We start from the raw sequence: 25,785 nt of genomic DNA, 5'->3' as shown, positions 1-25,785 counted from the left end.
CAAGCAAATGAGTTTTGTCTGAAAGACTCTAGGGGAAATATACACAAAAATATATTAAGCTTTGCTTTTTGAATAGGAAAACGCGTGATTTTCGTGTGTTGTAATGCCAAAACATGCTAGTTTTTGTTCTTATTTTTTTAAATTTCATCTCGCAAAATCCGACCTTCTGATGTGCAGACACAGCCTCCTTTCACTCCCACTCGACCAGAAAGACGTTGCAAAACGGCGTAAACAACGCATTCGCCTTGCCTTAAGAATTCAACGGATAGTTGACCTAATACCGAAAGAAGATTTCTCTGTATCAAACCCATATTGAGTTGCGAATCGGCCATATGGGGCCAACACGTAATAAATGTCTTAATAAATTATCTTTATGTTAGACTACATTTTTTTATCACAAATGGAAAGCGTTTTGTTAATATAATTTGAAGTCTAAGGTCTATAATAATTGATCAAACCATCGAGAAAGATTTGGCTTTCTTTAATATTTACTCGCTCCCAATGCTTCATGATCAAAGTATCGCTTAGGGTTTCAATGTATTTAGATTAATTTTTTTTAAATTGTTTTTACAGAAATGCTAAATCCATCAGTTCTTATGAATTTAATATATAAAAATTTTGTATTAGAATTCATTTAAAGCTGTTGTGACTATGCAAGACAGTGGAGGTCATAATATGACACGATTTCTACTAATTAGAGTTTATCTCGATTTTTAAAATTAATCGTTACATCTACAAGTACATAGCAATTTGAAATGAAGCTTTTTGAGTTGAAAATGTTGAGATGATTTGGACGTCACGGTTTCTACATATTTCATTTGATATATCATGATGATTTTTATAGCAATGCCTTCATACAATACATTCGTTATTAGAGGTGTGTAATATAAGCTTCTTGTTGTAATGGTTCAATTTAAAGCAGGTTCTTTGTTTGTTAACGATGGAAAATATTTCATAGGACGTTCATGGTTTCCACATATTTGATGACATAGTGTACGTTAGATGTTTTAGTAATTCGTATAAAGCTATACTATGTAATGGAAAAGGGCTGATGGCATAACGTCTTTTTTTGGTAAGATTTATCCTGATGATTTTTATGACAATGGCTGCAACCATTAGTTATCAATGAAAGCTAATAGCCGGATTGTTGTTTTGCTGTTGCTGCTGAGGTCATAGGACGTCAAAGTTTCTACATATTTGAGTTAATTTTTCTTACTCGTTTTTAAAGAAATGGTTGCATCCACGAATTCTTAGCATTAATATGTAAGTGTCTTGTGTCAGTGGACATTTAAAGCTATTGTAAGTGATGCAAGAGGCGGAGGTCATAGTTCGTCATGGTTTTTACTAATTGGGTTTAATTGTCTGAATGTATTTTAATGTAATCCTTACATCCATAAGTTTTTAGCAACTAGAAATAGAAGCTTTTTTTGTAATGGGCAAATAAAGGTTATTATAAGTGATGCAAGAAGATGGAGGGCATAGGGTGTCATGGTTTCTCACTATTTGGCTTTATTTATTTTTTTTTGTTTGAAAGCAAAAATGCCAGCATCCATCCACTTAAAGAGAAAGTATTTTGTTCTAGCGTTCATATAAAGTATCACAATGGAAAACGGTAGATGTCATGGGGTGTCATGTTTCTACTTGTTAGGTTAGATTTACCGTGATGATTTTTATGGTAATCTTTTTGTCCCTAAGTTATTATATACATAATGTGAGAGTTTTTGTTTTAGCAGTACATCTAAAAGCTATTATACGTTACGGAAAAGTGGTGAGATCTTAGGGTATCTTGGTTTCTACCTATTTAACATGATTTACGTTAATGATTTTCAATGTAATAATTACATCCATCAGTTCTTAATAATTTCAAACTATAAGCTTTTGTTTTAGTGGACATTTAAAGTTCTTGTAAATGATACAAGTATGAAGAGGTCATAGAGTGTCACGCTTTGACATGCTAATTGGGTTTGTGTATCTCAATGTTTTTAAATTAACCCTTCCATTCATAAGTTATGGAAACATGAAATAGAGATTTTTCTTTTTATGGTGATGTACACCTTGTAAGTGATATAAGAAGTTTGAGGTGTCAATGGTTTGAAAGCCACAAGCATAAAAGAATAACTTGAAATAGATGTCTAAAAGTTGTACAAGTTTGTAATAATTGATAAAATTATGTACAGTTTAAAATATCATATCACACTATCACGTTTGATAAATAAAACAACAGGATAATATTTAAAAAGTTGCAGATGGATTTGAGATTAATCTTTGTGATTCTTCTAGGAGGAAGAGTGGGTTGGTGTTGAGAAGAATTCCGATTGGATTTGGGACTGGAGCAGCCGTCCGGACCAATTTCCACCAAAGTAATTTATACAGATTTTACTTTTTTTTAACCTTGATTTTGTTGTAATTTTTATTTCCGCCCCCATTCAGGGATTGGAAACTGAGGCATCCGGCTCGGAAAACTCTCTCAATACGCACGACCAAAGTCGGAAAGGTCGGCCTCTTCTCAAGAGAAATGATGTATACTATTTTGATAACTAATGTCTTGTCTCTGATCCTTGGCACCGGAATGGGGTATGTCCTTATTATAAACACCTTATTTAACTTGTTTTATTTTATTTAAACTGTTCTTCTGTTAGTGTCTGGCTCAGTCGACGTGGATGCATGATGTCAACCATAAAACTCGACTAGAAAAAGGGAGATATTTGGTTTTCCATGTAACATTGTTGCAAGCGTAAAGCATTATTTTTTCAATCTTAAATGCATATCCTTTGAAAATAGTACACTGAGGAAATTTTAGTCCCCTTTCTAAAAAAAAAGTTTCTGGCTTTTTCCCTCTGTTTTACATCATACAAATTAATGTCGCTCTACCTTTTAAATAAAATTAATGGTTTATTTGATAAAGAATTATTATTATTAAAAAACCAATATAATTTTTATGTGTTAACAAATTTTTTTAAATAAATTTTATCCCATTGTTTTTAGACTACTTTTTCATTTTGTTAAGTTAAAAATAAGAATTGCATTTTATAATTTCTGTTATTGCTTCATTGGGAAACAAATACCATACTTTATTAATAAAATTAATATTTATATGATGAAAATATTTATGTAGTATAGTAGGTTTATGTTTCTTCTTGATCATTTATAAATTTTAAGCATCTATATACGTACGTATATATAGAGGTCGTTTGAATGGTATTTCTTCAGTAAGACTGAATTGTTGCCGAAGCACAAGAGAATGGATAATATATATAATATATAATATATTAACCGTAGTTTTTACATATTTGTATCTCTTATGTAACTATTAGAACAGATCAAAAGTGAATAATCTTTAAGCAAATAGAAGAATAATAAGTAATAAGAAATATTTTTACTTAGCGAATTTTATAAATAAAAATTGCACTGTTTTTATGTGATTATAATAGACATTTTAATAAATATTTAAGAGATATTAAAATGATAAGGCAAGAAAAAGAAAAGATAAAATAGGCTATTTGGTTTTGTACAGTTTGTATACTAAAAAGAAATTTGTATTCATTTGGTTAAAATAAATGTGTAAAATGCTGTCCACTTGTTTATTTACCCACTTTTTTTAAATATTATATAATAACTTGGTATCACCTATTTAAAAAATGTAACTCTTATCACAAATGATTTTCGGATGTAGCAATTACCATTAATAAATAAATAAAAAACCTATCTGGCCAAATAGGCGGAATAAAGATCTCAAAACCCTTTCTTTGTATACATAAATCTTTATATTTATTTTTTAATAATTGTAACCAACGGATGTAAGTGTAACCGTAATAACTATTGTGGTAAATTGAACCCAATTAGCGGAAACCATGGCAGAATATGATTCCCACCTTTTACATTACTACAGTACCTTCAAATGTTCACTTAAATAAAAAATTTCCGTCAAGTTGCTATATACTGTTGGTTGTAAATATTAAATTTTTAAAAATCGGGCTAAATCAAACTCAAATTATTGAAACCGTGGCATCGTATAATCTCCTCCTTCTTCCATAGCTTACAATAGTTTTATTTGACCATTAAGACAAAAAAACATCCAATTCAAGTTGCTATGAACTGATGGATGTAAACATTAAATTTAAAAAATCAAGCAAAATCAAACGCAAATAGTAGAAACCATGGCATCCCATGACCCGTAGTGGCCCGTAGAAACAGGGAACGAGCCATTCATTGGGAGAGCCCGAAGCGGCGGCATAGGAGTCACAGACGGACTGACCGACCTACTTAGAGGTGGAAATCCCGGCCCCTCGTGGCGTGATTGGGTGAGGCGGGGTTGAACTGTTGAAGCCCACTTCCCTACGAGGGTACCAAGAGAAGTGTTTTCGACCTTCCTTCACCTCAGACGCCGTCTATATACCCAGCGTTCATCGTGCCGACATCTCCACCATTATTTCAACCTCCTTTCGCGTCGTCGCTGAGAGAAACAACCATGCCATGCAGGAAAAGCCTGAAAAGCTGTGCGTAAACACCGGTGATCCGTATTTGGGTTTTTCGAGTTACTCACGAAGATATGAAAACTCCAAGAGATAGTGCCGGTCCTCAAGCAGGTTCTGTTTCAGATAGGGGAAGGAAGGGAAGGAAGATCCATCGAGGGATAGCAGGAAGCCCGTACCTCAGCTGAGAGACTCTTCGCTGATGATAGAAAAAAATTACCGCGTGTAGTCGGAGAACGACGGTTCAGAGACTACGTCGATGGGCTGGTGAGAGCTAAGTACGTGCTGGAGTGCATCTCCTCCGCGGATGTGATCGAGCTCGCCGTGACACAAACCAACGCCTTCACAAATCTTGTTTTTGTTTCCCGTCAGGCGAGTCCCCGTGGGATTTGGAGGAACTGTACGAGCTCGTGGTGTGGTGCCAACATCTAGTTACCGCTACATGCCACTACCGCTTACAGCATTAGCCTTATTCCCGCTTTCTCAACGCAGCCGACTCAGCTAAAAACACCAATTGCTGCACTTGAGTCTCTTCAGCCACTGCGGAGTCAACCGACTCACGACCCCGGGACCTCAGCCAACGGTTCATTCGGTCACAGACCACCACCAACGGCACACGCACACGGTCCCAGCCTCGATCCATCGTCTCGACGTTACGAAATAACACCGGCACTTTTCAGGGCCACAAAAATTCCCAGTCACTAAATCGTGCATGGAGGGCCGAAAGAGCCTCGATGACCCGCCATAGAAATACATCCTACCGGCCGACGGACGAACTCTGGGAATATATTCGGCGAAGAACCCAGAGGAGGATGATTATCACCAGCCGACAGAATCCCCGAGATATTAAATTAGGAACGAGTGAGGTGAAATGACATCAATGGCCCCATTGCACACGAAGAAGACCAGAAAATTAGAGATGGCAAAATGCGGGGCCAATGGCATCCTTGCAACCGTGGTAAGGACAGAGGGAGGAGGCAAACGCTCCCAAACGTATTAGCCGACCACCTAGGAACCCCGGTAACTACCGAGTTCACGCCCTCCACGCCTCTGAAGAAAAGGGATTAGGTACGGAGAACTGTCCTTCGGAGTCCCACAGCCCCAGGAGAGGGCCCCGCGGACGACATAACCGCCGGCGAAGGTCTAATGAGTCACGGTTCATGCCTCCCAAAGGAAACAAGAAGGGTGAGGCCAACAGATCTGGCTGTCAAAACGAGGAGGTCTAGACGAACCGAGGTGCAAGCTTGCATAAGTGCCGATCGGTTCCATTCAACTCGGGGGCCCAAAAAACGAGCCGGATGGAGGTGGTCAGTCAGGCCTTTGCCCCTTAGCATCCAAGGAAATTAAGATCGGAGACTCGCGCACCCCGGAGTGAAATAGAGGCGCAAATAAAGGGATACAAATTCTGCGTATTCATAACTAAACATTTTAGTTTGTTATTTTTCAAAATCACTTAATTAAATTTTCCTTCAGTAAAAAACATAATTTCTAAAAAATTTACTGCAATTTATAATAAAAATGCTAGGGAAAGTAAATACTACAAAATTGGCAATATTCGTTTTAGAGCAGCTTATTTGGACTACAACACAAATAAAGACAAACTAGGAAAAGGCCAAAGGACGTTAGATGACAGCAAGAAAGGGCCGATCAATTAAAATTTAATAAAAGGAAAACAATTGATAGAATAATGTTTAAAAAAAATTAGAGAAAGGATTACCTTTTTTTGCCGTTTCTCTCTGTGATGAAGTCTACCTTCCTCTTATCCTCATGATTTTCCTTTTAAAATCACCTTTTTCCTAGTAAAACCGGCACCGGCGGCTCGGCAGTAGCCGCTAGCCAGACGGTAACCTCCCCACTCTAGAGTCCAGTAAAGGCGGGACGCCTACCAACGTCCAACACTAGCGTTGAAGGCAGCGTCACGACGGCCTAGTACACCGAATTGCTCATGTTCTATCCTTATCCAGGAAAAAAAATATGTACAAGGTTGCTACAAATTTTTACATAATGATTCGGGTAGATTAAGCCTTGGTACTGAACATACTCGGGTTTCCTTGATTTTCCTCCTTTGCAGATATATGGGGCGGTGTTCCGGTCTCGGTCAGGACAGTCAACGGATCCTGGCGCCAGGTCCATGCCAGCCTGCGGAACTTCCGCTACGGGACTGACGCTCCCATCTACCACTCCAGAAGAGCCGGTTGATGCCACGATTCCCACTCGCTTGAGGAAATCCATCTCTGTGAAGGAGCCTTACACGCACCCTTTTGCGGTTCGGATTGCTGGGGGATGTTTCGTACCGAAACTCGAAAGGGGAGAGAATCTGTGATTACCCAGAAGAGCCGCTACATCTCGTCTCCGCCGATCCCTTGTGCGTGTCTTCTCCCGGCCGGTTCGACCAATGGAAAGCCGAGCCCTCGGGAGTGGGAGTTAATGGACATAGGACTGGGAAGAAGGACGGTGCGCCATTTTCTCTCTTGATTTTGACTTTTTTGGTTAAAGTGCTAAATAGCGGAAGACGCCGGTTGTTTTTTTGGACGAATCGACGGAAGGACCCGGAGAGACGAGGAGACCGACCCGACAAGCCTCAGAAAGGTAGGAAATCCTTTTTTCTCTCATCCTACATAGGTAGCCTGTACTTATAATTATTACTAACCTAATACAATTGTAATAATCTTTTCCTTGACGACCTTCCATCCGTTGTTGAGTGTGGTATGATAATAGGCAACGTTACAATAAAATATTCTTTTTATCTAAGGTTTTTAGTTGAGATGAAAAATTAGTGTCATGAGCAGGATTCGAAACCACAACCATTGGCTCAATACGCTCTTACCTCTTGAGCTATCGGGATTTCGATTTTCATATCAACCAAAAACCTTAGGTAAAAGAAAATTAATATGGTCAATTATGACCACCAAGCAACTATGGTTTAATTTAATAATTAAAAAAGAAGTAATTACTTCACTAATAGCTCCTCATAGCCTCTTCATAAGTTGCTGAGAATCTATCCTGATTATACAACTTTTGAAAATATGGAAAGAGGAAAAATTCGAATGGTTGTAGGTTGAGGTGAGGAATTGGTGGTACAAGCAGCGGCAAATTGAGCCAAAGGTTGTGGGTTCAAAAACTGGTCAATTATGACCATTAAGAAAATATGGATACAACAAAAGTTCTACTTTACACAGACGACAGTTGTAATGGCTGACTCCATTGCATGGCCTACAAAAGAATATAAAGCTACATATTTGAAGCTTTTTGCGACCAATTTAACATTGAACTTCAAAAAAGTCTAAGGTTATGGTGTTCGGAAGAGGTGGTAGATTTAAGTCTTCGGACCGTTGGTGTCATAGAAGTTGTTAATGAATATAAATGGTGTTCTCCCCATCCCCTGATTGCATTGGGCGAATCGTTTAAAGAAAAAACCATGTTTTCAATCAATACGTGGCTCTTTTTAGTTACTCAAAAGGTCATTCCATTAAAAGTGAAGTATCAAGTATTGCATTCACTCTACGATGGCCAAGTAGGGGCTATCAACAATTTGATACGATAAAAAAAGTTCTTAAATATTTTATCTATAAATGATTTGCATTACCAATTCCAATGCCAAAATACACGATTTACTTACTCACTAATTATATGAGAATTACTCACAAAACTGTGAAACATTTTGCAATGTAGAGGTGAAACAAGGTGAGCCATTACTTGTGCGAGATGCGTGCCGTTTATAACTATATTAGAAAAAAAAATGAAGTTGCGTTGAGTTTTATTGTTTTATTTGATTTATTATGAATATTTTCTTAGCATCCTCAAAAATTGGTAGCTGTGATACATTCGGATAAATCAAATGCATTCCTCCTAGTTCATGCTTATACGCGAGACAAGTGCATTCAAACAAACAATGCAACAACACTTTGAATCACACTAAAAAACTGACAGCCGGTCAGCTCAAAAGTTTTGCAGCCCCAGCTTGGTTTCCAGAATGTGAGATCAGTTTCATGATTTACACAGTGTAACCCAGCTTTCAGATTCTAGGCTAGGAAAAATAACATTACAAATTATATGGTCCAAGACTTCCTGGTGTGCACAATGGCTATATATATGTAGATGTAATTTCAGGGTATAGTATACTGCGCCCTTTAAGAGCTATTGTATCCCCCATGCTCTGCCTAAAGCACATCGTTGAGTCCTATTTCATCAAGAAACTTGATTAATAGGCGGCCCGGTTTCATTGGTTGAAGCTCCTCTAGGGTCACAATATACATCCCAAAACATTTCCTCCTGCAGGCTAGTGTAGCTCCGCAGTTTGTTAGTAAATGTGTTGGTGTCTCTTCTGCCTCTTTGCAGAATCTGCATGTGCCATCTTGGATTGTTCCAATTTTCTTTAAGTGTCCATTTAATTTGCAGTCCTGTTAGGATTCGCAGTCTGTTCCTGCTTCCTTTGACACATTCTGTAATTTCTTTCCTACCAAAATTGGTTAGAAGATTCTTGGATTGTCTATGTCTAATGAGTGAATTCCAGTTCCCTCATTATCTTTTTGTCCTTCTGTCTGAGAGATTTGTTAATAGTGTGGATTCCCATGTCACAGAAGGGTTCAGGTCCTTTCAGCGGTGTAGCAGCCCCTTTCCTTGCAAGGGTGCCTTCTGCTCCCATGTGTCCTGGGACCCAGCAGAGGCTGACTTTATTCTGCATACCTAATATATTTAGTTTGGTTTTGCAGTTCAGCACCATCCTTGAACTAATGATATTTGAACTTAATGCTTTGATGGCTGCTTGGCTATCTGACATGATAGCTATATTCTTGTTTTTGTACCCTTTACTTAGGTTGAATTGGGTACATCTTTTGATTGCATGAATCTACGTTTGGAAGAAACTGGTGTATTTTCCCATGGGTTCTGAGTATTTGTTTCCAGGTCCAAATACTCCTGCCCCTGTACCTTCTTGTGTTCTAGATCCATCTGTGTTCCAAATTCTTTTTTGGTACCCAAGTTTATTCGAAAGTTTTGGTTAAATTCAAACATCCTGTTCATGTCGTCTCTTGGAGACATGAGTATCGGATGGTCTGCACAATGGCTATATCTATACCATAAGTACCTAATTATCCCAACCTTGAAAATTGGCCAGACCTCTTTTCAGCTTTGTTATCTGCAATAAAAGAGCAGCATTGAACTAATGCTTGCGTGCTCAGTCCTCAATTAATTTCGTTGGTCTATCTGAGTTGCGTTGTCTTTTAAAATTTCGTTGCAAGGTTCTCCATTTGAACTCCTCCATTTGCTCTTTGGATTAGAGGGAGGGATGCGATCTGTTCTCTGCAATTCGCTGTCAATTGAAACAGTTCTTCATTTCCTAGCAGTTTGATTTTAGGACAGATTCTTCTATTACGCCTCGGGTCATTCACTCTCTCAAGAGGCCAAATCATTGAGCTGTTGAATGGTTCTCATACAGTACGCTTACCTCGCTTGGAAGTATAGATTTCATTTAGTCCAGGAACTTTTCGGATACACCTGTATATATCACCACAGCTTTCCTTTCAAAACTAACGAGATAAATTAAGCCACATAGGTACTAATCATGACATAAATCTCCTTTTTCCACCACTTACAATAGCTTTTACCATAACCACTAAACAAATGCCTACATATCATACCACTAATCATTAACGGACCGTTATTACTAAAAAATCATCAAAAGAAATCAAACGAAATCCTTCCTCTTAGAATAACTTTATATGAACCAATACAAAGGCACACATATCATGCTGCCATAACTTTCGGATGTAAGCATCACCATAAAAATCATCTTGATGATTCAAACCAAACAAATAGAAACCATTTGCCCCATGACTTCAACCTCTTCCCTCACTGAACTTTGTGCAGTAAAGCAAAGCCAACAAATCAACACACCAATTTATGGATGTAGGAATTACTATAAAAATCATTGTAATAAAACAAACCAAATAGGTAAAAACCATGATGACCTATTTCATCCCTTATAAATAGCTCAACACGAACCAGTAAAATGTAAATAGGTTAAAAGTATATGTTTATGCATTCCATCTAAAATTAAGATTAAATATAAAAGCAAATCGGTTATATTTCATTTTTATTTACATATATATATACAAAAAAAATCGTAGGTACATCAATTTATGCATTTAAAAAACAAAAATTATAAGAATTGTGCCATAGGGTCTTCATCGCGTCGTTTTTTCATGTAGTACGCCTCCATTTCAATGTCGGTTGGCTTGCTGACTTCGACCATGCTGTTGTAGCTTCTCTTTCTATCATCGATCTTCTGCAGTCGTTCTCCCTCTTTTTGCGCTTCCTCTTCTTTCCGCAGGGCCTCTGCGAGCTTCTCTTCCTCTGTTAGTTCGGCCTTCTTCTTATTCTTCTTCTTCACCGGCTTTTCCTTCTTAGCCTTCTGTTTGGACGGCTTCTTCTTTTTCTGCCTCTCTTCCTCATCACTCGAAGACGAAGACGAAGATGAGTCGTCAGATGAAGGCTCGGACGAACTGGATGATTCTTGTTCCTCGGTAGACAGATTTGCGGGTATTATGAATGGCCCTTTGACATGTGTGCCTTCCATACGAGATGCAATTCTTCCTGCTTCGCCAGTACAATATGAACCCTTCAAAGTTATAATTATAAGTATAGAATGAAAATTTCCAAATATTCTTATTAAATAGACTTACTTTAATAAATGAATGACAACATCTATAACCCCAGCGTCCGTTATACCAATAAGAACCCCAGACTGATGTATGGTTATTTATAAAAACATCCTCCTCATATTTTGATCTCACAATTGCTTTTTCTTGCCCCTGAAAACTTTTTGTTAAAACTAAACCTACAATTGAATGCAAATATTTACAAAAAACTGCAAATCACCTTAATAATTGTCCCGTGCCTTGTGTACTCCGCGTAATATTCAGTCTGTGCGAGGAGAAGCTCCTTAGGAGGGCCGCTCAAGTGTTCTTCTCCACCATATCTTTAAAATAGCATGAAATATTAACAAAATTCTACATTTGATTAAATACAAATACTTACTTTTCTAGAATATCAAGCTGTCCTTTCTTTTTAAATTCATCTTTCTTTTCGTCGTACTGCTTTCTAAGGATTTCAAGCTTTGTAGGTTCACCAAGAGGATGCACTTCGACTCCCTTTTCATGAGCTTCCCAGGCAAAGAGCTGCGTCTTTGCATGGTCCATTGTATCACCTGTGTAACGTACAAAATTCTCCCCAGCATAATCAGCACTATAAAATAAACGTTTGTTTAGCAAAATAAAACATTTGACAAGGAATATACATTCAACAAACACTAACTCCATTTCTGCTTTATCAGCGTATGGATTGTCCCTCATAGAACGAGTCTTGGGATCGTAGTACGCCGAATTTGGATCAAGGTTTCGCAAATATTTAGCAGTGTCTTCTCTTATCCTGAGGTTTCTAACTGTGATTCTCTGTTTGCTGTCAACTTTAGTACCAGGCATATCTACCTCATCTACGTATTTATCATCATCAGCATCTTCGTTATCTTTAGCATCGTCTTCATCTTCTGGCTAAGCACAAAACAAAATATAAAGAAAAATCAATACAAAAAATTATTTGATTAAAATACCTGTTCCTCCCCTTCGGGTGCGGTTTTAAGCTTTTCGGCCCGCAATTGCCTTTTGGCCTCATCTACTTTGGCATAATGCTCAACAACGGCTCTGTGCTGAGACGGGTCATAGCCAGCCCATCGGTCGCGCTTTCCATCATAATCCCTGTCCAAGACTGGCTGCATAAATTCATCGGGAGCGATTTTAGCACCGGAATACTTGGCACCAATCTTCCTTGGTCGTTCTAGGCAATCTTTCTTCTTGTGAGTCATCGCCCCACAGTTCTCGCAAGCACCTTTTCTGTATTTGGTTGCGACTTTTGTCTAAAAGCAAAAAAAAATTGTTAAGACAAAATAAAATTTAAATCTTTTATTTGTTACTTACGCTGTCAACACCTCGGTTGTACCATTCATCTATTCCAGAGAACTGTTTTACGCTCTCTTCTTGGATACGTTGATGCTTGAGTGTAGGCCCTTTTGTGTTGTAGTACCATGGCGCTGAAGATATATACTGGGGTATGTGAGGATTTATATCCTTCCCTTCTTCATCTACTGCTGCTGGAGCTGTTCCAGCCTGCAAAAAGCAATTTTTTTTATACATATAAACAGAAATTCATCAGAATTTATACTGAACTTAATTTAATTTCTGAACACTATACTCTGCTCAACAGTATCAACAAAAAAGTAGGGTCATAACATACCAAAAAGCATTAAATTAAAACTAAGACTGAAAATCGTGCATTGACAGTCAGAATATTGGTGAAGTGCACAAATTAAACATGTCAACATTGCCATAATATGTTTCTGTTCATCTTTCTTCTCCTCATATGATTCTGGTCAATTCAACAGGGTTTTGCAACAGCAGTAGGCAGAAAAGTAGATTTGTAAACTCTGGGTTTGAATTCAAGGCTGCTGAGATTCAAACCCAAGACCCTGATAAATCATTATTTCCCTGCGAAAAAGCATTTAACTTTTGCGACCACTGACAAACTTCTTGTTGGCGATTTTTGCAAACCATTTCTTACTCCATATATACATAGTGTATTTATTTGTCAATAAAGTCAATTTTTACAATAGCCAACAGAGATTGTTTGTAAAATTAACTTTGACTTGGTGAAATTCCAAGACAAACAAGCTGACCATCACACCTAATTATTCTTCCTCCATTTATGTAAACGTTCATATTTACAAATTGATAAAATTAATTTTGTACAAAAATTAAGACTGATTCCTCGAGAAATAAGTTTATGACTAGAAAATCGGTATAAAATTTATATTAAAAGAGATTTTGGAAAGCATTGGCTTGTTAGTAGCTGGCAATTTGGTGAAATTCAAGGACAACAGGCCAGACATCTCGCCAAATAATTCCTAGCCCCATAAGCATTAGTATTTACAGGTCGATAAAATAAATTTGCAGAATAATTATGAAAGATTCTTTGAAATGTAAGGTTTCGAGATAACAACAACTAAATAGAATTTCAAGTTAAAACTGATTTCATGGGACAAATTGCTGTTGGTAGCCAGCAAATTTGTGAAATTCAATGACAAACAGGCCAGCCATCGCACCCAATCATCCCCAGTTTATACAAATAAACTTTAGTATTTACAGTACTATAATTAATACAATTACTTAAAACAAAACTTTTTTAAGAAAAGATCTAATTGAAATTTAAATTAAAACTAACTTAAGGGTAAAACTATTGATCTCAGTGGCCAGCAACTTGGTGAAATTCAAGGGTAAACAACGTCTCATCTAATCATTACATGCACATATGTACATTTCCTCATAGTAAATTATAGGGTTTATAATAAGATTAAGGCGAACGAAGTAAAACAATGTTTCAATACAATAAGATCCGAATTGATTCGAGACTTGTTAACTGAACTTATTTCTAGGGGGTTTCTGTTTTGTCGTTAGTCGGCAACTTGGCGAGACTTTGAGGATTTTGCCAAGAAACTCCAAAATAGAGTTTGAAAATCACCTTTCTCGCTTCCTCGAGTTCTTTCGCCTTCCTCCAATCGTCCCTGGACTTTTTCTTCGGCTCGTCCGGATCCGTGCTGCTCTTGAGTATCGCCGAAACCGGCAGATTTGTTGACGTTGCCATGTCTTTCGAGTTTCGCTCGATAGTCAGTATCCAAAACACTTCATAGCCTAATTTCTGAAAGTTTGTTTTGGAAATGCGACTCCGAGTTTCAGAAGGTTAAACGACTGTTTGTATTTGCGAGCGCAGCCTTGCTGAAAGTTGCGCACCGGTGACATCACGCCTATAACGTATCAAAAGTAGTGCCAACACATTTTCAAGTTTTTATTTCAGAGGATATTTTCTTTTATCACCAAAAAAGCATTAGCTTGTAGTATATACAACAATATAACAAAATTTTCATGGTAATAGTTAATGAACCGTTTATAATTTTATTACTATGAGAGATTTACTTCAGATAAAACTTTTTGGTCAGCAGGATACAATTTTCATGAATAGCCAGGCTAAAATGAACCAAACAAAATTATGATGGATGATCAGCAATTTTTTTTTACTTGTATAAGGTTAACAAAAATATTTTCTTGTGGAAAAGTTTAAGAAATCCAATACATAAAAATACTGCAGTTGGCAAAATACTGAAATGTAGACCAACACAGCAAAGATAGGCAGACCAAAATGATTAGTAACAACAAATCACAGGTTCATCACCCCATCAAACTGCACAAATTTAAAATTGGATATCACTAAATTTATAACCACACCAATCGGTTTCTTTCATATTAGTTCCATAAGTGTGCACATAAGTTCATATAATAAAGTTAAAACTAGCTAATATTGTGATTTTTTGACTTGAGCTCAAAGGTCTGTATGGGGTGAACCTGGAGTTTGGTTATTTTTGATGATTTTTTGTCTGCTTATCCTTGTTGCTAAGCCAATTTGTTGATCCAATCAATTCATTTCACATCATGCTTTAAATGCAGATATACTATTATTCTATAGGCTTGAAGAATCCAGTGAACAGACCCAACACCTTACTTGGCAAAATGCCGAAACACGTCTGACATACCAACACAGCAAGGATAGGCAGACCAAAATTATCAATAACAACCAATGATCCTTGAGGTCTTCCGGTGATTTTTGGTCTGCTTTGGGGGGGGGTTGCAACAGTTTAGGCGTTGATACGTTGCTCATCACTGTAAAATAAAGGTCACGGGTTTGAATACTTAAAGGAAATGACCAAATTCAGTCTTTAAAAAAAAATTGAAATTCTCAAACATCTTGCTTTGATAAATTGTGTGATTTCCTCTTGTGGTCTGTGGGGTGATAAACCTATTGTTTGATAGTTACCTATCAGCATTTTGCTATCTTAATGTGAATTGTATGTCACTGGAGAAAGCGAAATGCTGAAATGGGTCTGAACCAACAAAATTCAGTGAGGATAGGCAGACACGATGATAGGTAACTATAAAACAATAGATCTTGTTTTGTTCATTAACTTTATTGGAGAAATAACAAATTGTAAATTGTAAGCCTTTTCTTTGTCCAGTGAATTGAAATTTTAAAACATTGTTATAGCATGTTGTAACTTAAAATATAATTTGCTTGTCAGACACCCTGAAGATGGCATAATGCCGAAATGTGTCTGACACAAAAATACTAACATAATCAAGTTTTATAAAATGCGCTGTATCCCTACATTTTCTTTTACAAAAAGTGGATCTACATACTCACCCTATCATCATTTCTACTGCATTTTCTTTTCCATTCTGTTTTATCCTTCCAGTCTCTTTTATATACTTTCTCTGTTTGGATTGTTTTAAAATATGTGTCCGCTTTCTACTAAGACATATACACCAGCACTAACATAAAAGTTGATCATTACCGATCATTTTGGTCTGTCTATCATCGCATGGTTGATCGGTCAGTTTGGCTGTTAAATCTAGACCAGTTTCTCAATGTGGGGCCTACGCCCCACAGGGGGACAATTTTATTTTTCTGGGTGGGAGCAATTTTGAAAATAACTTGTTTAAATTTTTATTCAACTATGTGCCAATTCTCAATCATCATTTAATTGAAAATCATTGAATGCTTCTGTTTGCTATGAAATAGCTAAATTTATTTGTCAGATCTCGGGTTATTCCTATCCTCTAGCTCTTCATGATATTTTTCAATATCCTAAAATAATTACTATTGGTATCTTATTTTCACTGCGTTTTAAGTAAGGCTTATCCTCATCACTGCAGTAATTTAAATTATTGTTCACTAAAATCTTTGTAAATTCTCTCTTTTTCATAATTAAGTATATTTTATTAGTGTTGAATACGTGATATGTACATTAAATTGTTAAATTATATTAAATTAGTTTTTAAAGGTCCTAATTCTAGAATAATGAGAAAGGAATGTTTTTGTTTGGTTTTTTAAATTTTTGGGAAAATTCAGCATTAATATTGTTACGCACAGTTACGATTTATTCGCGTTTTTTATGAAAAGGAAAAAATCTAAAACTAAAATTTCAATAAATATTACATAACACCATAAATGTAATCTTATAGGCTTATATAATTCGTTACCATATTGGCTTTTTCAGCTCCACAATTTACTCCAAATCTATAAAGCAATGAATTGAAAATAAGATGCGGCGTTACAGTTTTTATATACAGTACCGTGCAATTTCCACCAACTACCGCTATTTTTTAAAACAAAGATTGATTTTTACTGATGCAATGTTATCACGTTCGATCGCATTGTAATTTAAGACTTATCCTCCAACTGTTTGCTGAGGTTTTACAAAAACCGAATTATATCATTTACTTATTATGCAAGAAATAAAGGTAAAAACGCAAACTTTCGGTGAAATGTGATAAGCTTATATTAAAATCATTTTGGGAGGTATTTTTTCTCAATACCAATGATCAGCAACTTGATGAAATCCAGACACATTGTTAATTAATTAAAAACCATTAAAGTGAAATTAAGACAAAATCGGTTCTACCATAAAAAAAATTGAAGAAATCCATAATTATGCATAAACACCAGATTTTCAAAGAACAAGATATGTCATAATTTATCTGACTCTAGCCAATTCAACAGGGGTTTGCAACAGTAGAGGTCATATCAACCCCCCTCCCCCAAGGGTTTAAAAAAATCTTTTTTTAAATAGGGTGTGAATTCCCCCATGTTTTGTCCTTTCGCCCAATCATTTCTTACTTACATTACATACATTTAAAGTGTATTTACAGGACAATAAAGTGGATTTGTATTACAATTAGAATATTTTTTGGAAAATAAGGTATTAAGATGACCAAATTCGAATTTAATTTTAAAACTCATTTCAAGCGTGCATTGCTTGTCAGAAGTCAATTTGGTGAAATTAAAATACCACACCCTTCTCACACAAATCAATTATGGATCCATTTCAGCCACATAATTGAAATCGCCAAATTATCTTTTTTCTAGCCTTAACATCAAACTACTGCCTTGGCAAGAAGCTCAAATTCTTAAATGCATAGTAGTAAATAGTCATTCGAATTCCTTTCCTATCGTTATTACTTTTTGTTATTTGATTCAACCAAGCTAAATCTTAGGATCAAAAATTCTTTTATATTAAAAATCTAAGTGTATCATCGTACTATAAAATTTATTAAGCTGCTTTCAGCTTTCGAGGATGATAATCTGGGAAGGAAAATTGCATTTAAAAATGAAACTACACATGTATTTAACGTACAAGCATTGGGTCAAAATGAAAAAATAAGAATTAAAAAAACCAGAACTTTCTTCCGTACATTATATCCACATTGGCACTTTATTAAATAGCACTTTTTTAAAAATGTGAAATAAACAATTATTCATTTGAACAATGAAATGTTTATGAACTGGGACAGAATATATATGTATATATTTATATGCTTGATTTCCTTTTTATGTTTCTTTGTTATACTATATGAACAAATTGGATACAATCAAACAATTAAATCCTAAGTTAACAGAAAAATGAACATCGATAATAAAACGCCCACCCATGCCTTTACACTCAGATGTTGGAAAACAGTGAAAATAAAAACAATCACAATAAAAAAAAAATTGTTTATACCTCTCAGTCTTTGTATATATACATATACACAGAGACACCGGTAATATATGGTAACAAGTATAAAGTGAAAATACAACAGTTAAGTACCATCTGAAAAATGATTTTTTTACACACTATGTTGTTTTTTTTTGTTTTTTATTTTTACAGATGGGAAGATTTTTTTATATTGACTATAAAATAATAATTGATATAATATATTTAACTATTTATCCATTTATAAAATAGACAAATGCACATTGCACCTTGCATTTAAACATATAGTGAGATCAAGGGCGCCCCAAAAAGTTAAACAAAAAAAGCACATAAAAGGGCAACAAAACCGTTACCCACTTAAATATCCTCATTCTACAAATGAAATCTATATCCATTGTAGAAAAAGTGTAAAGAAGAGCAGGATATATTTATTTTATTTTTTATTAGTTTTTTATTATTTTTTGTTTTTGTTTTTGACACATCTTAATTACAATATTTACAACGTTTGCTTGCTTACATCATGAGCAACAACTTTTTCATTTTGAAACTATTCTGTCACCTTGAGAATGTATCGTTGATTATGTAAACTTGGACAAAAATGTACAAAATATATACAAACACTTTGTATATTTATAATTATTTACAAAGTAACTTAACATATACTATCATCATCAGTCGTTATTCTAACGTCCTGTTCTTGTTTGTTTTTTCGTTTTTTTTAATAATCTTTTGTATATATATAATATTTTTAACAAATGTAAATTTTACAAAAAGAAAAGGAAAAAGGGAGGTTTTAAACCATCCATAAATGAAAATGCCTCCAACAACAAAGTCCAAATATGTACAGATAGATAATACCATCAACAGCCACCTAAACAAACCTTCTTTTCAAAATTAAAGTCTTTTGAGAATATATCTTTTTAATTAGGTTTCATGTTTCTTTTTTTTTTGTTTTAATAAAAGTGATTTGTTTTTAAATAAATCTGCTTTCCTAAAACCTTTATTTTTTACAAATTTAAAGCTATCCAAAACTACATTAGTTTTGTTATTCACAATTAAAAGAAAACATTAAAAACAATAAAATCAAAAAACAAGGAATAATTTCTTTGAAGAAAGAAAAAGAATTTGTTTCCCGCGATAACAGACGAAAAATTATTTTTAAAAAAGAAATAAAAATAGCACCACTAGTTGAAGGTGTTCTTTGGTTCTTGTACTGTGGGCTATGAGTCTCCATTCTCTTCTTTCTTCATGTTCGCCGTTGGCCCCGAAGAGTCGGTGCACTCGAGGACGGCGAGCGAGTCCTTGACGGCATGGTACATTATGTTTTTTATTTGTAGTTTGTCCTCATGATTCGTATGGGTGTCTGAGAGATCTCGGAACTCCTGGGTCAGGTGGAAACAGTGTGAAACATTCTCAGGCGATACAAAGTCTTCGGCTACTTTGATACAGTTGTGCAAATTCCTCACCTAGAAAAAACAAAAACATTAAAATCTTGTCTTTGTAGAATTCTTTGAAAACAATTTTTTAAATTAATAAGAAAACTGATTTTTACCTGATGTGGGGCACCGGCAGGTACAAAAACAGCATCTCCAAGACACTGTACAATAGAATAGCCTTCGACTCCGTATTCTTTGTACAAACGCTCCCTTAGACTAGTATCCAAGTACCAACTCTGGTCATGGATCGGATCGTGGTGTGGTTCAGGTCTAGCTCCTTTTTCCAAAGCCACCTATGACAAAAAAAAAAGAAGCCATTTATCAGACTAATATGTTTTAAAAAATGATACAATCCATAACTATTATAATAATAAATCATCAGGTTCGGGATAAAGTCTAATCATAATGAAAATTCTGAACTTTTAAATCATCATAATTGAATTTCTTTTCAATTTTTCTGGAGTATGGAAAACAATGGACTTACTTTATTAAGGAGGTCTCGAATTTTGTCAGAGTCTCTGGCAAGGTAAATATGCCAAAGAGCACCAGGAAGCTGGCCTTTTTCTCTGACCCGTCGTCTTGTGAGGAGATCACATCCAGCTTCGTCAATTGCTCGGTATACATCTGAGAAACAAAGATTCAATTATGAGTAACATTCAAATTATGTTTGTAGGAATGATAAAAAAAAGCATAAATGCCAGCTGATTACTGCACAATACACAAAATTTAATTATTACCTTTACAACACTGTTCTTGATCAACATCTGTCGGGATGCCAACATACACCATGACATTCACTGCATCTGAGATGTCGAGATGTAAGTTGGTAGTTCCGGCGGTTGGGTGGGTTGCAGAGCCATAAGCCGTATACATTTTTGGCCCAAGGTCAGGACGGACAAAACATTCCGGAAGTCTCGAAGCAAGGTTCAGCCTGCCAGTCCTATTTGTATATTCCGCCATTGGAAGTACTTTCATCAAGTCGTTAAACCTTTAAAAAGATGGAAGAATTGTTAGATAATAAGTTCGAAAGATGTTACAAATAAATAATTACCTGGATGGAAGCATTTCAGCAAAATCTTCGCCCGGGGGCCAGTCTTTTAATTTGAGGATCATTGGGTTGTTCCTCTCGTCTTTCAGTCTCTTGCTGACGGATTCAAAACCGTCCCAGAACTTCCTCATCGGCTGGTTGGGGACTGTGTTACCATTAATACAGTTTATGAGATCATTTCTCGTTTCGCCAAAGTCCCTCGCGAAAGATTCCGGCGTCCAGAGGTCCGAGTCAAGATGCTTTGTAACATCTGATATTAGAATTGGTTGTCCTCTTTTCCACTGATCCTAAAATTGTAATATTTTTGTTTAAAATACGTTTTTCAATTTTTTTTTTTTTTAAAGCTTAAATTACTTACTTGGAAGGCGACGTAGTTTTTAGGATTGGTCGAGTCCAGAAGTCTCAAAAGGGTGCCACCGCAGAGCCAAGAATGAGGCACATCTGGGTAAAGACTTTTACTTTCAGTCATTGTCATTATCCGGACGTGTAGGCTTGGATCAACCGTGACTCCGTTCGGGCCTCCGATTCTCCTGAACTTACGGACAAAGTGCTTGAGCTCACCCCTGGCCTCGTCCTTTGCGACCTGATGTTCAATTACTGTCGAAATCACTTGGTCGAGAGTTTCAAGTTGGCTTTTGGCCGGGGAAGGGGCTCTCGAGCCGTTGCTCTTTCCTGATGGCCTGATTAAGAGCTCACGGAGGGTTGAGTAGTTACTATCCTTGTCATCATCTGACGTAAACTCATTCTCTTCTTTTTCCTACAAAACAAAGAAAATGTTTTTATAATGTTTCACCATGTAACTAATAAATAAAAACTCAAGTTTAAAACTGAAATTTTAAATTTTCAAAATTGAAAATTACCTCGGAGGTTTTCTTCTTGTCTTCGGAAAGGGCTACATCAGCCAACCATGATAGGGTGGAACTGTTATCATCAGACTTATTTTCCTTCTTTTCCCTACCACTGTCGCCATTCAGTTCTTTTTTCTTGGACAACGCATTTTTAAAGACCTCCTATTATACAATAAAAACGTTTAAAATAATCTTTGGTAGAGCAAACCTGACCAAAGCAACCAAGTGAAAATTACCTTTGAGACACCGTTTGAGATGCCGAAGCACTCGCAGTGGCACTGCTGACCCCAGGTCTGCCGGATCCCATGGATCTTCTGTCCAAGTTGGTTGAGCGAGTCACCGGCTATGATCTGAGTCAGCATGAGCTTCTCCTGCTCGTGGCCCTGCCTATTCGTGCACAAAAGCCACGACATTTCATCTCTATCACGTCCAGTGTCGCCCCAGGCCTTTATTGTACCATTTTTCCTTCCCTGCAATCACAATAAAACATATTAACATCTAAATCATAAACAATTCAATTAATTTTATATACAGTTTTGGTTTCAGATTCGGGATAAATTTAAATACATGTTTTTCTTTCATTTAATATTTTGTCATCATTGCTTGATTTAGCGTTTTGACGGATAAATTTGATTATAATCACCTTATAACAATCGATGCATACGACAAAACCACACTTAACGCAAGCCCAATGGAAATTGAAAAGTGTAGTTTCGCATACGTCGCACATCTCCCTGACACCTTGTACGACTCTTTTCCATGCTATTGTTTTATCTAAAACCGCAAAATTCAAGTTAGGTTTAATCATATTAGACATTAACTTAACATTGTATAAAAAGAATATAAATAATTACCTTCAGACATATGTACAGATACAGCTTCTTTTTCTTGTTGGAGGAGATCGCAAAATTGATCACCCACTTGAGCAAGTAGGAACTTTGACATGTCGACATCAAGACCAGGTGGAGAGGTACCCTCACTTGGCAACCACAGCTTCAAGTCATCCTATTATAATAAAAGATATAAGAATTTTACACATTTTATGAAAATAAACTTAAAATAAGAACTTTGCTTACTTGTAGAGCATCCCGATGGGGATCGGAGAATCCAGCGATGGCTAATTGCCCATTCTTGGTGTACCTTAGTCTCCTGAAGGCATAAAACCGGCAGAAGATGTTGGGCATGTTCCTGTTTCGTTGGTTTGGCGTCCACCGGCATTCCCTACATTTGGCCAATTTAGGCGCCACCTCGAAGCAAGGGCCATCTTGAAGGAAGCTCTCGCCTGTTTTCTTGAGCTGCCCCACGCTAGGTTTTTGGATGGGGTCACGCTGTGGGGTTGTCCTGTCTTCTTCTTTGATCTTCTTCCGCGACTCCTCCTCATTTCCGTTTTTTGACGGCGTAGACTTTGGTCTCCTTCCTCTTTTTTTGCCTCCTTCTTTGGTTTTCTCTTCTTTCTTTTTACTACCTGTACTGTTGCTGTCTGATTCTTTGTCACTGCCACTTTCTTTATCACTGTCCGTACTAGAAACACTCGTCTTTTTTCTTTTTGCCTCTTCAGGAACAGTTTTACGAACACCTTTCTTCCGTTTTACTTTAGGAGGTACTCTTTTCTGTGGCGTTGATTTCCGTTCGGGATCTGAACTCGAAGAATCATCTCCTTCAGGCGTTTTCACATTAATGTGTCCATTTAACTCCTTGGGTCCTTTACGATTCACTTTTGGCTTTTTCCCTAACGATATAGAATTTACTGCCATCGAACCTATACTGTGTATTGAGTTCACTACACCTTCACTTTTTTTAACAGGAACACTGGGCGGAACGGGCATGGGGAGGGTCACACAAGTCCCACTACATTTCACATCACTAGAATTTTCTGTTGTATCTTCACCAGAATGTCTTTGTAACCAGGCCTTTTTGAGCTTATGAACTGGATATGATGGCCGAGGTGAGTTGGACTTCTCTGGTTCAGTCGGTTTAGTCGGGGTCTGAGGCCGGTCCTGTTGAAGGGACGTATTCAGTACAGTAGTAATAGTGGTTGCTGCCGTTGCCAACAGAGGACTCGCTTCACTCACTCTCGCAAGTACAGGTTCTTCCTCTGTTTTGACTTTTTTCAAGTCTACTTCCTCAGGTATTTCCTCCGCTTTTCGCTTTGGAGATTGAGGCTCTTCTTTAACTCCGAGGTCAAGTGGTTGTAATTGCTGTGGTGACGTAGGAGTTACTTGCGTGATGCTTATAATTCCCTGTCCAGAAAACGTCTTTGTGGCATGTGCAGCTGGTGGAGGTGGAAGTCCACTCCCTTGAGCCGTTTGATGTGGGGGTGGGAGGTTGTGTTGTGAGAGTTGTTGGTAAGGAGAAGGGGTCAAAGGTTTTGAAACGATGTCGTTTCTAGTAGGGCGGCTCGGTTTGTAACAAACTGTCGGAGTGTTGACCATCGTTTTAGGTGGTGTTGTGGGGGGAGCGTAATGTACAGCAGCGGCTGGATAAGGGTATGAGCTCACCGTAGCTGACTTACTGTATGTTGTCACCATAGCAGGAGGACTAGGATGAGGGTGTAAATGAGGGGAAGGTGGGTGGTGTGGAGATTGCCTATGTTGTGGATGAGGCGATTGCCTATGTTGGGTGTGCGGTGACTGCCTTTGTTGATGGGGTGATTGTCTCTGTTGTGGATGGGGCGATAAAAGTTGTGTTCTATGCATGTGTACCTTAGAAATACTAGCCAGGTTCTGACCATCAAAATGAGGGCTTGGTGACGTCTGAGAGAGTGGGTGAGGAGATTGGGAAGGGCTCCTGTATTCAAACGGTGACTTGGACGTTGGAAGGTAGTCCGTTCTTAGCTTCGGACTTGGCGAATGTATTTTGTCCAAGCCAGGTGACTTGTCATTTTTCACTATCACAGAGCTCTTAAGGTCACTCATGAGAGGCGGCGGGTTCGGAATTTCTACTGCCTGAACCTTCAAATCTTTCGATTTCTCATGGTGAAGGTAACTCATGGGCTGGTACCTAGGCAAGTTAAAAAAGTTAAAGTTGGGCTCGGCCTTCGGCAGGGCGGTGTGCTGCTGCTGCTGTTGTTGTTGCTTCTCGGCTTGCATCTGTTTCATTGCCCTGTGGCTTTGAGGTGGATAATCGACTTTGTTCGAAATCGACACTCGCGCCGGGGTTGATGAAGCCTGCTGCTGGTAATATGCCCTGTCCCTCACTTCTTGTTGACGTATCCTTTCTGCTAATATCCTCGTTTGCTGATCGTGAACTATTGCGGCTGCAGCTGCATGCGCTTGTTGCTGCTGGGCATGCTGTTTCCTCTCCTCTTCTGACCTGCTGCCAGGAGGGCCAGGTAGACTGTTAATCCAGCCCATATTGTTTCTCTGAAAAAATAAATATATATTATTATTTAAAAAAAAAAATGGCTAACTGAAATTTATAAAACACCTCATTTAAAGTATCCATGTTTGTGTTTTTACAATTGTTTTGATAGAGTAAGAAGAATAAATAAATTATATGACAGCAGTTAGTGTTCTACATAAAGGGTAGAGTAGGTCTAAGTGTGGAACGGTTAAATCCTAATACTAGGTAACAGGAGACATACAGTTCTAAGAAAGTTAGAGTAAACAAAAAGTATCGAGTCCTTCCCATGTTTTAAATACATTAAACCTTTTAAATAGAAATAATCGTGAATTTCTTTAATAGGAGTCACGACCGGAATATGATCGACGAGAGGGAGAAAACTTGAAATAAAGATAAATACAATACTAAAAACTTTGTGTATATATTAAAAGGTGGTCAGACAACGTGAAGTTCAGGAGGCATTGAAAAACCAGAAATAATACGAATAGCAAATTTGCAGTACAGAAAGCATTGAGTTACGTCAGAACGGCGATTTCTGTACAGCCGGCTGTTTTCGTTTTGTTTTTAATTTCAATTTCAGATTTATATAAAAATGAATTCCCATCCGGAAAAAACAGGATTTGCCATGACAATAAAAATATTCCCAGGTGCGCGATTGCGAAAATGCACGTAACGATGTGATACCTCAATTATTGCAGAAAAAGATATATGTATATAAAAACCAATTCCTCGCGTAAAAATTTGCGCCTTAGTTCCCTCCTCCAAAATCAAGCACGAACTAAAAATAGAACAGACATAAACAACATAGAAAAAAGGGTTTGCGTGTTTTTAAATAATCCGAAAATTTTGTCAATAAACCAATCTACGCAATAATGAGTAAACAATTGTTTACAGGAATATAAAAGATCACAATCAACAATAGAAGTTGTTTACAAGGTTTTGTTTTTGTTCCTAACTACTTAACCCTGATGAAACTGTCAATTCCCAATCAGTTTTTTTAACCCAC

General features: G+C 36.9%; 3 protein-coding genes and 1 long non-coding RNA gene across 14 annotated transcripts in view; 1 reads left to right on the top strand and 3 right to left on the bottom strand.

The window, feature by feature from the left end:
- Positions 1-3,327, top strand: part of LOC106661744 (cyclin-dependent kinase 20-like) — a 74,388-nt gene extending 71,061 nt beyond the window's left edge. For both annotated transcript variants that reach the window (XM_014385336.2, XM_014385335.2), the window contains 3 exons: positions 2,281-2,360; positions 2,431-2,574; positions 2,640-3,327. In XM_014385336.2, the coding sequence (XP_014240822.1) occupies positions 2,281-2,360; positions 2,431-2,574; positions 2,640-2,691 (276 nt within the window). In that variant the 3' untranslated portion in view covers positions 2,692-3,327. The remainder of the gene's footprint in view (positions 1-2,280; positions 2,361-2,430; positions 2,575-2,639) is intronic.
- Positions 1-7,103, bottom strand: part of LOC106661746 — a 59,791-nt gene extending 52,688 nt beyond the window's left edge. The window contains exons 1-2 of the long non-coding RNA XR_001339773.2: positions 6,514-7,103; positions 6,190-6,427 (exon numbers count right to left, since the gene is read on the bottom strand). This is a non-coding gene — a long non-coding RNA (uncharacterized LOC106661746). The remainder of the gene's footprint in view (positions 1-6,189; positions 6,428-6,513) is intronic.
- A 3,470-nt stretch (positions 7,104-10,573) lies between these two features.
- On the bottom strand, positions 10,574-14,371 carry LOC106661670 (pre-mRNA-splicing factor SLU7). The gene is made up of 8 exons (XM_014385215.2): positions 14,043-14,371; positions 12,446-12,634; positions 12,082-12,384; positions 11,787-12,022; positions 11,511-11,717; positions 11,352-11,451; positions 11,156-11,284; positions 10,574-11,091 (listed from the first exon to the last, which is right to left on the bottom strand). Exons 1-8 carry the CDS (start codon positions 14,163-14,165, stop codon positions 10,633-10,635), a joined length of 1,746 nt encoding a protein of 581 aa, XP_014240701.1. The 5' UTR covers positions 14,166-14,371; the 3' UTR covers positions 10,574-10,632.
- Positions 14,372-17,812: 3,441 nt separating this feature from the next.
- LOC106661667 (lysine-specific demethylase 3A-like) overlaps positions 17,813-25,785 on the bottom strand; it is a 475,583-nt gene continuing 467,610 nt past the window's right edge. For all 10 annotated transcript variants that reach the window (XM_014385209.2, XM_014385207.2, XM_014385208.2 and 7 more), the window contains 11 exons: positions 22,514-24,799; positions 22,292-22,442; positions 22,081-22,211; positions 21,674-21,907; positions 21,450-21,599; positions 20,948-21,346; positions 20,593-20,876; positions 20,279-20,529; positions 20,026-20,165; positions 19,658-19,834; positions 17,813-19,571 (listed from right to left, as the gene is read on the bottom strand). In XM_014385209.2, coding sequence (XP_014240695.1) covers positions 19,326-19,571; positions 19,658-19,834; positions 20,026-20,165; positions 20,279-20,529; positions 20,593-20,876; positions 20,948-21,346; positions 21,450-21,599; positions 21,674-21,907; positions 22,081-22,211; positions 22,292-22,442; positions 22,514-24,799 — 4,449 coding nt within the window. In that variant the 3' untranslated portion in view covers positions 17,813-19,325. The remainder of the gene's footprint in view (positions 19,572-19,657; positions 19,835-20,025; positions 20,166-20,278; positions 20,530-20,592; positions 20,877-20,947; positions 21,347-21,449; positions 21,600-21,673; positions 21,908-22,080; positions 22,212-22,291; positions 22,443-22,513; positions 24,800-25,785) is intronic.

This window comes from Cimex lectularius, unplaced genomic scaffold, assembly GCF_000648675.2.
Source record: "Cimex lectularius strain Harlan isolate CLEC.00 unplaced genomic scaffold, Clec_2.1 scaffold59, whole genome shotgun sequence".
NCBI classification, from domain to species: Eukaryota; Metazoa; Arthropoda; class Insecta; order Hemiptera; family Cimicidae; genus Cimex; species Cimex lectularius.
Note: the sequence above shows the minus strand (reverse complement) of the source record. Positions and strands in the feature narration are given on the sequence as shown.

Coding starts and splice junctions, on each gene's coding strand:
- LOC106661670 (XM_014385215.2), bottom strand. CDS start 14,165: ATGGCAACGTCAACAAATCTGCCGGTTTCGGCGATACTCAAGAGCAGC. Junction 12,635..14,042: donor AACTCGAGGAAGCGAGAAAG/GTGATTTTCAAA, acceptor TGCTTTTTGCAG/GCTGGAACAGCTCCAGCAGC. Junction 12,385..12,445: donor ACAACCGAGGTGTTGACAGC/GTAAGTAACAAA, acceptor TTTTGCTTTTAG/ACAAAAGTCGCAACCAAATA.